Source organism: Grammomys surdaster, unplaced genomic scaffold (assembly GCF_004785775.1).
Source record: "Grammomys surdaster isolate TR1022 unplaced genomic scaffold, NIH_TR_1.0 314, whole genome shotgun sequence".
NCBI lineage: Eukaryota > Metazoa > Chordata > Mammalia > Rodentia > Muridae > Grammomys > Grammomys surdaster.
In genome coordinates this window covers 1,025,561-1,041,799 of record NW_021604733.1, presented here as the reverse complement: position 1 = coordinate 1,041,799, position 16,239 = coordinate 1,025,561, and the positions used below count along the sequence as shown (strand labels likewise).

At 48.9% G+C, this 16,239-nt stretch overlaps 1 protein-coding gene across 1 annotated transcript in view; it reads right to left on the bottom strand.

Moving 5' to 3' along the window:
- Asap2 (ArfGAP with SH3 domain, ankyrin repeat and PH domain 2) overlaps nucleotides 1-16,239 on the bottom strand; it is a 116,919-nt gene that overhangs the window by 2,829 nt on the left and 97,851 nt on the right. The window contains exons 19-25 of the mRNA XM_028777751.1: nucleotides 15,335-15,402; nucleotides 13,985-14,098; nucleotides 12,422-12,674; nucleotides 8,524-8,689; nucleotides 2,275-2,324; nucleotides 1,915-1,985; nucleotides 1,427-1,549 (exon numbers count right to left, since the gene is read on the bottom strand). Of these exons, the coding sequence (XP_028633584.1) occupies nucleotides 1,427-1,549; nucleotides 1,915-1,985; nucleotides 2,275-2,324; nucleotides 8,524-8,689; nucleotides 12,422-12,674; nucleotides 13,985-14,098; nucleotides 15,335-15,402 (845 nt within the window). The remainder of the gene's footprint in view (nucleotides 1-1,426; nucleotides 1,550-1,914; nucleotides 1,986-2,274; nucleotides 2,325-8,523; nucleotides 8,690-12,421; nucleotides 12,675-13,984; nucleotides 14,099-15,334; nucleotides 15,403-16,239) is intronic.

Genomic DNA, 16,239 nt, shown 5'->3' with positions numbered 1-16,239 from the left:
TCATATTTTATCAGGCATTTGTAGAAAGGCTTGAAAACATTCAGTTTGGGTAATAACAGGATTATAGCCATGTACAATCTCAGCCATGTTTATATATTGGCAAATTCTAAAGGAAAACTGCCAAAGTATACAGTTGTTTTTTCAAAAATGCCACTGAGAGCTGTGGGTCCTCAGGAGGGGGCAGGCTGCGTAGTTACGGCTAACATTTACTTCTTTTGTGCCTGTCTGAATTTTCCATACTTTTGGAAATAGATACTTTTCATATGGCTAAGCCTGTGTCAGCTTGGAGTCTCATCCATAAGTTAGTATGTAAGATGGTGTGATTCCATGTCTGCTTCCAACTGATGGGTGTTGGTTGGTGTTTATGCGGAGGGACAAGGTCGGGACTCAGACAGTGCTGGATTCTCACCAGGCCTGGCCACGCACAGGAGTTCCTCAGCATGAAGAGGAGGAGGGAGTTTGGTTGCTATGGCCCCTAATGAGAGCCTGTGCTGAGGGAGGCTGACGGGAATGGGAATCTTCTGTCAGTTGCTTTAAGAAAGGCCAATGTAATCAAGCCAACAGCAGTGCTCCAAGGCAGAGTTCCAGACTCACCAGAAGCAGAGAACTTAGGGGTTAGGTCCCAGAAGAGGGCTTACAGGAGGGGCAGTTACAGATCAGGTCAAACTCCTTGTTATTGACAAGCAAAGTCCTCCCCAAGTTCTGAGGTTCCTTTTGAAATACTTGTATCTGGGCTTTGTCTATACAGCAGGGCCATGAGTGGCCACTGGGTGGCAGCCCCAGCCGAGTGCTTTCTGTGTATACCTCATTCTACTGGTTAATTCCTAACCCCATCCCCAGCCCCGACCTGTTTCATTGCTGCTGCCGCTCATGGCATCTTTGCCACAGTGCTGTGAACAACTTCCTTGCAGAAATGATGTCACCCAGGTCTATAGACCCAAGCACCTGCTGCCAAGATCCGTAGCTTGTAAGTGGTTGAGTCTGAGCTGCAAAGGCTTCTGGGAGAAGCCCAGCGCCCATGCCACTCTTATGCTCCCCGGGTGCTGAGTAGCAGATAGCTTTTGTCAGGGTCAAAGTGACATGAGGACTCTGCCCTGGAGCCCAGCTCTCTGGACGCCTTGCTCCATAAATTGGTGGTGAAGGGTTGTATGTGAAAGTCTGGGGTCTCGAAGCTCTTGATCAAGTGTGCTCTGAAAATGTAGCCTAAGTGATCTATAGCGAGGTGTTCACCTGAGGGACAGATAAGGCCCACGTGGAGGAAGGTGCCCACACAGGAGACACCAAGGGATGAGGAAGGCACTGCCCAGCAGCCTAGTAGCAGCACCAGATCCAGACTGCTTAGGCTGAGAGCTTCCATTGTTCACAGGCCCCTTGGCCCCACCCTTACTTGTGCACAGCCCCACCCCCACCCCCACCCCCGACTCACCCACCACTCCTGATCCTCTTCCCCATCCACAATGATCACATCGCCCTCAGAGAAAGTCAGCTCGTCCGGGTTGTCAGCCACGCAGTTGTAGAGCGCTTTGACTCGCTTGGGCTTTGACTTGGTCTACATCAGAAGAGGAGGCATGAGGGCTAGGCTGGTAGGAAGCCGAGTTCTTAGGCAGAGAGAACAGGCCTCATGCCTTCTGCTTGCCTCATGAGCCACGTACCTGGGCTCAGAAACACACAGAGGTCAAGACAGTGGGGCTGGCCGGGTGCAGCAAAAGCTTGGGCATAGCCAGGAAATGAAACACCTGGGGCCTGGCGCTCATGAGGACTATGAGCAGAGGGCCAAGCTGGCCGGCTCCCCAGATCATGAAACAGCACCAGAAAGAATCTCCCAACCCTCCACCAGGGAGCAGCAGGAAGCCTGGTTGCCTTAGAGCCCTCTAACACAGGTAGGCTAGCAGGCTAGCAGGCTTGTGCACTTACCGCCTGTGACTTCCGAGGCATGGGTGCAGGGGGCTGCAGGGCCATGGCGTTGGACAGAGGACCAGAAGCTTCTGTTCAGAGAGATACACTGCGTTAGAGCCAAGACAAAGCAACTTTATAAGACACCCCACCCCTACCCCACCCGCTGTAACTGTAAGACAACTGTAAGAATCACAGGGTTATATTTGAAAACAGGACTCTGCACAAGTTTGGTTGTGTCAAGAGAAAAGGCCTATACAAGGCAGAGAACTTCCCTCCTTTATATATACCTGACCAGCTGCCTAAAAATCCACAACCCCCAACCCAACTCCACCCCATCCCATCCCTGCAGAATCAACCTGCTCCAAGTTAAAGAATTACCAGGTCCTCTCGGCTGTCCTTTGTTGACCAGTGGGGTTGGCTTGTCAGTCCTACAAGGAAAGAAATACAGATTTATTGATCACCGAGGCCACTTGCTCCGACCATAATCCCCTGATAAGGAACCTGCCATCAGGCCATCAGTGCTTAAGCTTGTGCTCAATGTATGCTATCACGTGTGCCTTTTCCCCACGCTTGGAAAAGGAAAGGTCCAGAGTGAAGTGCTAGATCCTGATCCTAACCCAGGGCAGAAGCTAAGCACCCATCACTGCTTCCATTCATTCTAGTACTCCAGCCCCTGCCTGAGTCTTCATCACCACGTGAAAGGGAAGAGTTGAAGCTTAACCTCAGGCCTGGGTGGCCTGCCAGGGTCTGTGTAGGCACCGCGCAGGTCCGTGCTACTGGTGCCTCTGAGCTCCGCGGTGCCTGGCCTGGGAACCAATGTTGTGCTCCAGAGGCAGAGCACAAGCCTGTCCAGCATTTCCTATAGCTGTGCAATAGAGACAGACAAGTGCTCCTCACAGCAGGCATAGGGGGCTCTATCCATTCAGACCTGCCACAGTAGATATGCAGAGAGGCAGCTTTTCACCTATAGAAGGCGGGACATTAGCTTTGCTCATTCTCTAAAGGGAAAAGGGACTAGGGTCTGTGAAGGGCTAAGACAGAAGTTTTTCTCTCAGTTGCCTAGCCAGGTTGGTGGGACCTAGCAGAAAGTAAGACAAACAACTGGGCAGGCAAGCCTTGGGAGGGGCCGAGGAAGCAGGAGGCAGCCTGGGATGGGATTCTTTCCACAGCGGGTCACTTCCTTCAGACACTTCCTCTGCAGCCCCAGTGGGTGCTGGTGTCTGCAGCCTCAGGACGAAGAGGAAAAGAACAAGACTTGGTTGTATTTTTATTTTTTTTTCCCCAAGGGGCTGAAAACCGTAAGAGCCAAGGTTCAATTTGATTCCCACCGCCTCTGGGCGTATATGTCCTAGCAGACACTATTAAGTGGAGGGCCAACTTCCTACTCCGTGTTCAACTCAGATGTGAAGTGCTCACACGAGATACTTAGCAGAGAATCATAGTCAACCAGCCTTGTCCTAAAAGGCCAGCTGGTTCAAGGCCAACCTAGGCCAATACAAAAAAAAAAAACAAAAAAAAAAAAAAAAAGTAAAACAGCCAAATGATACATTTTTGTGAGTTAGTCTCTGGCAACTATTCAGTTCTGTCTGTTACCAAGGTGGGAAGGTACCATGGATGGTGTATCAGCACACAGTGTGCCATGCCAATGAAACTTCACTTATAAGTGTGATGATTTGCATGAGATTGGCCCCTATAGACTCATATATTTGAATTCTTGGTCCCCAGTTGGTAGAACTGTTTAGGAAGGATTAGGAGGTGTGGCCTGTGGGAGGACGTGTGTCACTGAAGGTGGGCTTTGAGGCTTCAAAAGTCCATTCTATTCCCAGTTGGTTCTCCCTCTGCCTTGTGCCAGTGGATCAGGATGTGAGCTCTCAGCTACTGCTCCAGGGCCATGCCTGCCTACCTGCTGCCATGGTCTCCACCCTGATGATCATGGACTCTAACTGTGGAACTGTGAGCCCCAATAAACTCCTTCTTTTGTAAGTTGCCTCGGTCACAGTGTCTCTTCACAGCAAGAGAAGAGAAACTAAGACTCAGGTACTAAAATCTTAAGTCCTGGGAATTTCACATGCCATGAAAGATTCTCAACTGAAAATTTCACCCAACATGTGAACCCACTGACAGCTTGTGACTCATGGACATTAGCAGCGGCAGCAGCTTGCCTGTAGGCCTGCTCTTGCTGTCTCCTGCTCTAAAAGAACAAATATGACACGACAGATTTATATCATGTTCAAAATAACTGGCGGTGGGGTAGTGGTGGTGGTGGTGGTGGCGGCGGCGGCTTATACACCATGTCTTCCTTTACATGGAATTCTACCAGCAGTGGCAACCTGGGTCCATTCACCCAAATCTGTCCTAGACAAGCCAGACCCTGATAACATGTGCTTTGTCACCGCATGCCTCCTCTTTCAGTTGGATTAAAACCAGCGAGATGGCCCTGGACATAAAACTCATCCATGGTCCTATCTTGGCTTTTGTGAGCACTGGGGAAGTGGGCGGGAGGAGGATGCTGGGAGCTGGTGCTTGCTGGCTAGTACCACTGTTTTCATCTGCCTGGAGAGTGCTAGGAGTCCATTGTTCCTTGTCCAGAATTTTAAGACATGACCTGGCACCTTAAAAAGCAGTATCTAGGAGCCAGAGAATCCAGGAATGTTCCAAGAGGAAGAGGAAGGAAACACAAGCCCAGGAGAGGTCCAGGCCATGGCTGTCTAGCAGAGGGGCTTGGGAAGCATACTTGTGACAGTGTAACTCAGTAGGCAACCTTAATCAAGTCACCATTTATGAACAGTACAGTGTGGATGTGTACTTTGGGCTCTAGAAGGATGTCTCAGCAAAATATAATACATGCGACATTCTGATTTGAAAATGTCAGACTGCAGCCTGGAGCTGTTGCTCAGTGAGGAGTGCATTCATAGAAGGTGCAAAGCTCTGGGTTCCATCCCCAGTATCATAAAGGAAGTAGGATGTGGGAAGAGAGAGAGGTGAGGGAGGAGGGAAAAGGTAGGAGGGAAGAGGGAGGAAGGGAGGAGGGAAAAAGGGAGAAGGGAGGAGGGAGGAAGAAGGGATAGCATATTGAAAATACACTTCCCAAGCAAAACAATTAGAAATGAAAATTCAAACCAAATGTACAAAGAACTGGAAAACAAAGAACGTTAGAAGCTGGAAACATCAGCAGGAATTATAACTGATCTAGTTGACCAAGCAAGAGACTCATACACAAGTGTAACAAAAGCCCTGAATAGTTCCAGGTATATGGTAATATCTCTGTCAGGCTAAGGACCTCTGGAAGTGGGAGATAGGGAAGGCCATGCAATGAGCAAGAGGATTCACCAAGAACAAACCACAACAAAATCCCCAAAGCTATATCAGGAGCTGACAAATCCCTGGACTCCCAGGTACCCCTCCCCAGCACACTGAAGACAGCTTCTATTCCAGGGAGGACACAGGGCAAGACAATCTCACCCAGGGACACCAGAGGCAGCTGGCAGGAATATTTCAAAAGCAGAGGGACCAAGTATAAGATTAATTTTAATCCCAGAAATCATACACCTTTTAGGCAGACACCATGAACTTGAGTTGCCCGAGGAGCGGGGAATCACTCAGACGGAGAGTTCCAGAGACAAACAGCCCTACCACCTCAGGGAAACCTAGTGTTATGAAATGTTCCCCACAAAGGTTCTCATGCTTAAATGTCAGCTGCCGGGGGATGTACTTTTGGGAAGTGAGTTTGTCCACTGATGGAGTTAAAATCTGGTAACATTCTTAAAGGGCAACAGCAAGCAGGAGACAGGATCACCAGGGCCTTTCAAGGACCTAGCACGCCTCTGGCCTATTCTCCACTCTGTGCCCTCCACTCTCTCCTGCTGCTGTGAGGTGAATAGTTTTGCCCCACTCCACCATGACGTTCATGTCTTTTCCCAGACCGACTGTAAAGGAGCCAAATGGCCTGTGGCAAGAACTGTGAACCAAGACAAACCTTTCTTCTTTCAGACTGTTCCTCTCGGCTGTTTGTTACAGTGAGGAAACAGCCGACTGCAGTCTGGTAGTCAGTGTTAACTGTCTAATCTGAGGCAGGAAGAGAGGGCGCAGGGGCACTTACAGAGAACACGACAGCTACACAGAGGCCCAATCCCTGGGAGCCAGCAAAGAAAGAGCCCACTTCTCTCCCAAATTACTCAGCCCTTATGAAACAAGAGATAAAGCTCTGATGGAACAAACCCCAGATGGTATAAAAAGAGTTTGATTTACGATGAGAATTGAAATTTTAAGAAAAGAATAGCATCGAGAAACCTTCTCTGTGAGTATGTTTTTAAAACAGGCATAGAATCCGATACAGGAGTTGAAGAAGATGGTGACAGAATGCCAGCTAAAGAGAAAACCCCACTCCCCAGCTACAGTGTAGAGCCCAGGTGGGGACTGAGCCCCCAGCCCTGCCTCTAGATGGCAGTGCCACCAAGCTGGCTTTGGTAAACCATATGAGAAGCTACCATGCTGTCACCACCACCATCTTCAAAACTGGCTCTGGCCCAAAGGAAAATGAGGGAAGAGTCAGAAAGACACAGGGCCTTGGGAGGGTCAATCAGGAACATGTACCTGGATTTGACCTTTGGGATCAGGTGGGGCTGTCAGAATAGTTGTGCTATTTGATAAAAATCAGATGGCACATTTAAAGGAAAGGCCAACTCAGTCTGACAGATGAGACGTGGGAATTATATTGAAAGTGACAGGGCATGGGGCTTCATGCATTCAGAGTGGTTTGTCAGAACCAGGTAGGGCAAAGGTCAGACTGTGGGTAGGACTTAGTGGTCTAGTTACCTGACTAAAGATCCTACCTGCATGAGACAAGGAGTCAATGACACAGCAGGGACACCTGACCTGGACAGGGGCTAGAGGTTGCACAGCTAAGCGTGGGTACCGGAAATGGACTTGGTCCAAGCAGGGAAAGAAGGCTTCAGCCTCTAGGATAGGCAGAGGCAGAACCAGGAGAGTGTTCACAAGAAGGGGTGACTGCACTACCGAGCATAGGAACAGGGTTCTCACCTCTGAGCAAGGGAGTAGCAAGTATGGGAAAATGGCATTAAAATGCACACTCTGGCTGTCCTGTGTTCCACCAGAACCCTCTCTATGCACTCAGGCCTAGTGTCCAGCACTGCTCATGCAGTAACACTGGCTAGTTCCCAGGGCCTGGCTTGTTTTGAGGGACCTGTCTTGGGCCAGGCTTCATGTCGTGAGGAAGTCACACCACTCGAAGAGATCATATATATATGCATGTGGACGCTGCGGTCAGTAGCTCAGACGAGTTCGTCTGAGGTAGCAACAGCTACCATGGAGTGGGGAGACCTCCACAACACCAGCCCCTCTACTCCCAGCCTAGAGGGCTCAGCTATGGCAAAGGCAAGCTGCCCCACTGTGCCAACGGCAATCTTGGTAACAGGACTTGTAAAGCATGCACCAGCTAAATGGACGTGTCTTAAAACCTTAGGTGCTGGCACGGTCTGTACCTATGTGAGTGAAACTGGAGATACTGACATGAACTCTGGGGTCCAACAGAGAAATCTATAGAATACAGAAAAAGATGAAAGCGCATTCGTGTACAAATACATATAGTCTGTAGCTCTGATCCATTACCTCCCACAGAGACCTAGAATCTTAGTAGTGTAAAAACAAAGACTCTCAAACAAAATCCACTTTGGTCCGGTGAGATGGCTCAGCGGTTAAGAGCACTGACTGCTCTTCTAGAGGTCATGAGTTCAATTCCCAGCAACCACATGGTGGCTCACAACCATATGCAATGAGATCTGATGCCCTCATATAGGTGTCTGAAGACAGCTACAGTGTACTTACATTAAATAAATAAATAAATAAATCTTTAAAAAAACCAAAAAAATATTCACTTTCTACTATAAAAATATAGATTAAGAGATTTAGAGATGGGGGAGGCGGCTTAAGAGATGGCTCAGTGGTTCAGAGTACTGGTTACTCTTCCAGAGGACATGGGTTTGATTCTGAGCGCCCATATGGTAGCTCACAGCCATCTTTAACTCCAGTCCAGGAATCTGACATCCTCTTCTGGCCTCCTCAGGCACCAGATATGTAAGTAGTCCACACATATACAAGCAGACAAAACACTCATACAATAAAATAAAATATAAAAATATTAACTAATTTCAAAACAGGTAGCCAGATCCCTTTGCAGTGTGTGTACAAAGGAGAAAGCCCTTGTCTACAGGAAACATCTAACAGACACTGTGAGGGACCACACAAGATAATGCTCCTGGGGAGCTAAACACAGATCCAACAGGAGCCTGGGTCTTGAGGACTCGACTCCAAAAATCCCAGTGTTAATACACAAAAATCTAAGTCAGTTATACAGATTTAAGATCTAAGTTTGTACGACAGCTAAAAACCTCCTCTCAGAATTAACATGAATGGCCCAGAGAGCTGATCAGTAAGTTACACACTTGGCCTCTCAGCCTAGCATGGTAGAAACACAGATTTCCAGGGCTCACACAGAAGTTCCAACCAATGAAGAAATGAGGACAATGCCATTGGAAGCCTTCTGAATGTGAGAGGCAGTGATGGCTAATGTGTCCAGGCACAGAGTGGCCAGGCAAGGGCAACAGTTACCCAGAAGCTGGCTTCTTCTGAGGCAGGCGGGTGGGTGGCTGGGGTGGCAGGGGCGGGGGCTTGCTCTGTGAGGTTCCGGATTGGGAGGACTTGCTTGGCTGGCTCATGGCTTCTAGAGTTCCTGATGTCTTAGCCACAGGAGGGGGTGGTGTGGTGGTCAGGGGATCTGTGGAGAGAAAAGGGGGAGGGAAAGAGAGAGTAAGCCCCTAAGTCTCATATCTAGTCTCTTACTGGAGGCCTCTCTCTTCTCTAGCACTCTTCTGGGTACACCTATGGCTGCTTCTCAGCCTGTTTCTTCTGGGAAACTACAAGGAGGGGCAGACCAGTAAGGGCACCCTCAACTACCACTGAAAGTTTGCTATGGCTTGTGTGTGTTTAGCCAGAAACCTGTGTAGTGGCCAGCCCATGATTCTGCGCTGAGCTGCCCCAAAACCAGCCGAGCAGGCAGAGTCTGAAGTTAGTTTCATGTCTGACATCTGCCCTAAGATACCCAGAATGCTTGGGCCAGGGCTCCTTTTGCATCAAGTGACCCACCCACCACCAAAAAGGGGAAGAACTCTATGCACCCCACCAGCCTGTAGTGGGGGAAGCTCTAAGGACAAACGGTGACAATCAACTAGTATGGGGCTCCCAGTCTGAGTGGAGAGGTGTTGGAATCTATTGCTATCTGTATTTTACAGACAGTAGGCTGAAGCACAGAAGCAAAGCAGAGTGACCAAGTGGGCAGAACTGTTTAAAAACAACAACAGAGTAAGGTCACGCGCCTGGGCCTGCCTTCACCCACCCATCTCTCAAACAGCACCAGGCCCTTGTCAGTGGCTTGTCTCAGGATGGGAACAGACATATATATAGATCAAGAAGGGCTATGGGAAGGGAAAAAAGGGTCTATTTTACGGTTTCTCTCTCCCTCTTTCTTCCCTTTTTCATTTTAATGGAAAAGTCTAAGGTATATTAGCCCAGCTACATCATACTAAGAATCCTCTTGATGTTTGACCTCAGTGTACTACAGCTGGACCCTGCCCCAAATCCCTCTGCAGAGCTTCTGGGACATACTGCCCCTGCTGCTGCTGCTGCTGCTGCTAGCATCTACCCTCTTGGCAATTCCTGCAGAAGGGTTAGAACTGCTTTCTGTATAAGCCATAGGCAGTGTGGCCTAGGAAGGGCCCCGATGCCTTGGAAGCAATATACCCAGAGACGCAGGACTCCCTGCTCCTTGGGCTGAGAGGTAGGGCAGGGAGCAGAGAGGGCTGGTGTCACTGACCCAGTGAAAATGTTTGGCTCTGTAGCAGGACAAAGGCCCTTTCGTACTGCCTATCTCCCGGGATTGGGAACTGCCAACCACACATTGGCACTGGAAATATCATGCCAGATCATGACTGAAATGACCACTCCCAAATCACTACACAGCCAAAGAAACTCAAGTGTGGATGCTGTTAAAATACCTGGCAAGACAGAATAAAGAGTGAGTCATTTTAAGGGTAGCAAGGGAATGAACGGGAGATTAAGGTGGAGGCTGTAAGGGTTGAGGCCATAGGGACAACATCTGGTATACATCTGTGTGCAGCCCACAGCTGCCAACGGTGCCCCTGTTTTCCAGATTCATAAGGCCCACTGGCAAGAAAGGAAAAAAGGAGAAAAAAAAAAACGTACTGGTAGATGTCACTCGAAGAGGGGGCAGCGGTGGGTGGACAGCTGGCAGATCTGACGAAGATCGCTGCCTGCTGATACCGTCCACACCTACAGAGTTTGTCTTCCACAGGGTGTTAGCTGAGGTGGTTGTCTGAACTAAACCCACACGCATACACACAGGCACACACAGGCACACATACACACACACACACGGAACAAAAACAGAAACAAAACACGTCGTTATTGATCCTCTCACTCATAAAAGGTCAACATGAGCCTTCTAGAACAGCAACAGAGCCCTGGGACTTACTCTTTCCTCTGGTAGAGAAAGTGAGACAAAAATAATAAACAAAGCGCTCCAGGGAATGCTCACAGGGGGCCTTTTCTAGTTTGATGACATTTTAAAAATATTATAGTTTGAAGAACGAAATAAATAGCCATAAATCTACTGAGCATCGCATTCAGGACCTACAGAACGTCTGCTCATCTCTGCCCTTCTGTCCCCTCCCACTGTGGGCCACAGAGACCCTGTTCTCAGCCAGTGTGGGGAGGAGGAAGGGCGTATTCCAAATACCATGGGTGGGGCTCTCCCCAAGCCTCCTTTAACATATCTGCCTGGAGATCAGCGCAGATGATCCAGTGATTCAGGTGACCCCCAAGGTGGCCATGTTTCCCTGGTCACCATCTTTCTCACCGTGTACCATTTACTCAGATGTACACGGATGTCTCTGTATCTAAGGGGAGGGCTGAGCCTGGAAGTGACGAGACACACCCTCAAAGGCCAACCCCAGGGTTGGGATGGAACCTTCCAACTTGCCCTATGGTAAGTGTGTATCTCAGTGTGGGACATAGGGTGAGAACTCCATCTTCACACCAAGTGTAGACTCTAGGGGAAGGGAGAGGCAGGAAAGGGGTGCGATTTACTTCATGTGAAAACAAAACACCACCTCCCCCCCACAAAAAAAAACCCAGAGCTAGGGATATTATGGCCTTAAAAGTAGGAAAAGCAATCTCTCAGATTCCAGGACTGCAAGAAATCAAGATGAGATGCTGACCAATCCTTTCCTGCCACCCAACAGAGTGAATGAGGTCTCTGTCATAGAGCCAGCACAAGCTTCTCCTGGGAATGCAGATACCCAGTCTCTGAGACGCTGGGCCTTTCAGAATCAACACACCTCTCCAGGATGAAGAAGCACTGAGATGCCCATAAGGCTCTGCACTGCCCAGGACAGCCTGTAGGAGGTGACAGGGAGTCCTCGTTAAGCCCAGGAGGAATGAATGTGTGGTGGTGTGGGTGTTAGGGGTGGGTGGAAGAGGTGGAGGATACAGGGCCTGCTCTACACCTTTGCTTTTCAGTGATTCACCTAACTCTTTGGGCCTCCCTGAGTGCAGGACAGGGACACATGTGGTCTGTCCAGTTGGTCTTCCAGTTACTCAATACCTAGTACCATCTCATACTGCCCTCCCCTTCCCAGCTGCTGCAAGAGACAGTTAACAATGCCTTTCTGCATAGCAGCCACAGTCCAGGGACAGCAAGTAGAAGCTACTATTCTTCCCAGGGAAGCCTCTCCCCCCCTTGACCTAGAAGGCCCTGAAGACAACCACCTAAGGTTGGCAGGCCTGGCTGAGCCAGGATGCCCACTTGCTGGCCACTTCACGAAGCCAGTGACTAGCTGGTCTTCGCTATAAGACAAGCTGTTCATGTTTCCCTATTTGTAAACGCAACCAAGCAAACAAACAAATGAAAAAAATCACCTGTCCAGTGGGTCTGCTATGTAGAGACGGGGTAGTTTTGTGGCGTTTTTCAGACTTAGGACATCAGGAGGGCCCACACATTTGTGTTTTTACAGTTAGGCTGAGCACTGTTCCCCAAATTACTACCTTCTACTCCTTCATTTCAAAGGTATTCTAGAAAGATACTAAGTCACCACAGTGCTTTAAGCTAGCCCTGAGAAAGAAGAAAGGGAATAATCAGGACACTGAGAGGGGAGCCAGCGGAGAAAGGATACAGTGGGAAGGCGGCAGAGGACACCCTAGCTGACCAGCTGCAGGCCCACCCATCACCACTGCCTGGGGCAGCCCTGCATTACCCCATGCACATCTCTGCCCGAGTAAGAACCCAATCAGAATCTCTACTGGTCTGACATGCTAAGAATAATGGAATTCCTTATGGAAGCAAACAGCAAACAGCTACAGAATAAACAACCATACATGTAACTTCTCAAAGCCAAAGCCCATATGTATTTGCAGGGGACTCAAAACTGTATACCTTTGCCAACATTCCGAGGTGGGAGTGGGGGTGCGCTGGTGGTGCTGGGGGGTAGTGACTGGGAGGAAGGCGGGCTGCCACTCAGGATAGCTCCATAGGTCTCATTCTGCAAGATGCTGGGCCCGAAGCCCCTCTGCTTGTCCTTGGTGAGGTTTGCAGTATCTCTGGCCAAAGACACAGCATTGGGCTGAAACTGGCTGGACCCCAGCTGGTAGAAGCTGACAGGCCGGTCCTCCCGTCGGTTGGGGCTAGGCTGTAGAAGAATGGCAGGGAAAGAGCATGAGATGGAGCTATGGCTTTCTCTGAGTTGGATCAACTAGACAGTGAACACTCATCCACGTGTGGTGGGTACCATTTCAGCACTACGCTGTTGCATTTGAACTGCAAGATTTTAAAGTTCCTTCTTCTTGTGTCTTGTAATTAAAACAAACACACACACACACACACACACACACACACACACACACACACACACCTCCTCAGAGTCCTGGTTTACTATTTACAGTTCTTAATTCTGTGAAGAACTTCAAATAGCAGCTATTTCATCTTACAAACCAGCCTAGCTCTGTGCTCCTTTCCAAACACACTTTCTTCTGACAGAATGGCTCTGACCAACGAGCGGCAATCCACATTACTCTGAACCATGAGCTGTTGAGATCTCAATAAATCAGGGGTCAGTAAATCCTGACCCTTTTGGCTATCACTTGCTTAAAAAAAAAATAGTGTGTTCTCTGTGTATAAGTACATATGAGGAGGCCAGAGGAAACTATGGCGCCCAGTTCTCTCCTTCCACCATAGGAGTCCTAGAGATCAAACTCAGGTCTCCATGACTGACAGAAATACCTTACTGCTTTTATAAATAAAGATTTATTGAGATGTAACTTCCTCCCATCATTTACATATCTGTACTACAGAGAAATACTAAGTATAGCTGTTAACTCCTGCTTTTCCATCACCGATGGCCCAATGGGCTTCAGAAATATTTTTTCCCATTTGTATCTATTAGTCATCTCGGTTTATACTTCCTATTAGAATACTAAGGTACTATAAAAAATAAAACAGTAAGACCATAAAAATGTGTTCAACAAGGCCTTTCCTTTCATTTCAATACAGAGCATGGTGGCATACCTGGTTCTGCACCCACAGACCTGCACGAAGGTGCCATCATCCCAAGGTATGCTTGGCAGTGTGTGTGATAAGGGGACTGGACCAAAGCTAGAGCCCTGTGCTCATTGCAGGGCTGTGTGCAAACAGCTGTCAGCCTCTCTTGAGGCTTAGAAGTCCCCATCCCATAAAAGGAGTTGGAGCCAGTGAACCCCAAAGGCTGTGGAGTGGTTCCCACTTGGTGGTTTCTAAGGTCACTCAGACCACATGACCAGCCACATAAACACTGTCACCTGCCAGCAGGACCTAGCACCTGCCACCATGGACTGGAGCTAGGAGAGAAACGGGAAGGGGAAGACTGGAACCCGCCTGGATCAATGAACTCACAAGACGGCAGGCCAGGCCCCACCCTGCTCTGCTCGAAGTTTGCGGAATCGTTTGTGGCATCATGGCACAAACCTGTAGCTTCTCGTCCACATCGTCGTCGCTCTCATCCAGGTCCTCGTGCAACAGCCGCCATTCGTACTCGACGTGAACATGAGAGTTAAACCTCCCTGACAAGGCCTGAGTGAGCTAGGAAGGAGGACAGGGCAGTTAGTGCTGCTGCCCCCGTTTTCAACAAGAGACAGACCCTCATGGGAGACCAGACCAAGAATGGACAGGCCAGGGAGGAGGGTCTTGGAAGTACTCACAAGTAGATTCCACTCCGTTCCAGGACAGCTCATTTAAATCCCTGGGTCTCTATGGAGGTCCCTGTACCTGATTCACAGAATAACCCAGACCCTCAAAGCCCCCTGTCAGTGACTTTCGGTAAATCGTGCAGTGTGCCACACAGGCGTGGAATTTGGCAACCTAAAAGGTGATGGCCAGCATATAGGTCTTAGCACAACCTGGAGTCAACTGCAGAAGGGACATGTTTGCTGCTGAGTCAGCCTTCCTGCAGCCCTGCAGAAAATGATCCCCCTTTCTTCAGTTCTCTCACAGAAAGTAGCTGGCTGATTCTCCGCCAGCTGTGCAGGAGGTACGTCAATGGATTATCTGTATTTGGTGTTTAGGGCCAGACAGTTGCTGTGTGACTTTGAGTAAGTCACTTGACTTTTCTATACCTACTTCCTCATCTATTAAACAGGAACTAAAGATTAAACAGCGTGATGGGTAAGATCTGAGACAAGCACCTGTTACTTATCCTCTAGTTGGGTAGCATTTAAGAGTCCTGTGGGTTGGGTACTTACTATGTGCACCTGCTTTGCATAATTCAACAATTCTTACAATAACCTTGCACAGGAGTGTTAACTAACTCAATGTTACAAGTGAAGTGATGACAACCTGGGGGTATGTTCCCAAGGCTGCAATGAGGCACAGCCCATTGCAAACTGACGACTGCTGACCCTGAAGCCCCTTCCCCCAGCCACGCACCTCTTCTTCCAGAACAGAAGAGAGACACACACTGCCCTGCATGCTCTGGGTTTAAGGATAAAGGTAGGACCTGCAGCTGGACATGCTGGGACAAAGAGCTAGGTGCTCATGGGTAGCAGATAATGTGGAGGCCCCGCCTTTATTCCAGCTGCCTAAGGAGTCTGGGACTACCACCATGTTCAATAATCACATGCTGAGTTACAAGTGCCACCACAAGAAGGTAGCCACCTGGCCAGCAAAGATTTCCCAGAGTGCTCCTCCAGGCCAGCTAGTACTTAGCATAGCCCAAGATGTGTGTTTCTGTGCCCTGTTGTTGCTGTCCAGGGAGACTGGCTCTACTCCATTCCCCTACCCCATTGCACCCCAGGCCATCTACTCAGGGTGGATGCTTACCAGTTCCTCACAGTGTTCATGTTTGAGCCGCTTGGCGATGTCCAACGGGGTCTCTCCTGACTCATTGGCTGAAAGTCAAGGTGGAAAGACAAAACAAAACGTGGCCTTCTGTTTTGCATATAAAACATCCCTAAAGAGTCGGATGTTGAAGCTGTGATACCCCAGCTGGTGGCGCTATTGAGAGGTGATTGGATCCTGAAATTTTCTTGAAGTGTTTCTCAGTGTTTTGTGTTTTATCTTTTGAGAATTCTGCTTAGCTCTATAGTCCTGACCCCCCTTTTTTCTTCTGAGACAAGGTGTGGTGGTTTGACCTAGGAATGGGCTCCATGGACTCAAGTGTGTGTTTGAATGCTTGGCCCATAGGGAGTGGCACTATTAGGAGGTGTGGCCTTGTTGGAGTAGGTGTGGCCTTGTTGGAGGAAGTGTGTCACTGTGGGGGTGGGCTTTGAGGTCTCCTATACTTAAACTATGCCTAGTGTAACACACAGTCTCCTTCTGCTGTCTGCGGATCAAGAAGTAGAACTCTCGGCTCCTTCTCCAGCACCATGGCTGCCTGTGTGCCACCATGCCTCCCACCATGATGATAATGGGCTAAACTTCTGGAACTGTAAGTCAGCTCCAATTAAATGTTCTCCTTTACAGTGTTGTTGTGGTTGTAGTGTGTCTTCACAGCAATAAAACCCTAACTAAACCAGACACACCTCATTAAACTAAGCAGGAATCACTGAATGTAGTCAGGTTAACCTGGGCAGGGATGGCTGTCATTTAGTTGTACAGGATACAGCAGAGTAAAGAAGCTTTGATTTTAAAAGAAAGGATTGAGCTACCTAAGAAATGTCAAGCCAGACAACCATTATCCTAAGGCCGAGTTATCAGCAGAGCAAGAGCGTGCACATTGAGTGCCC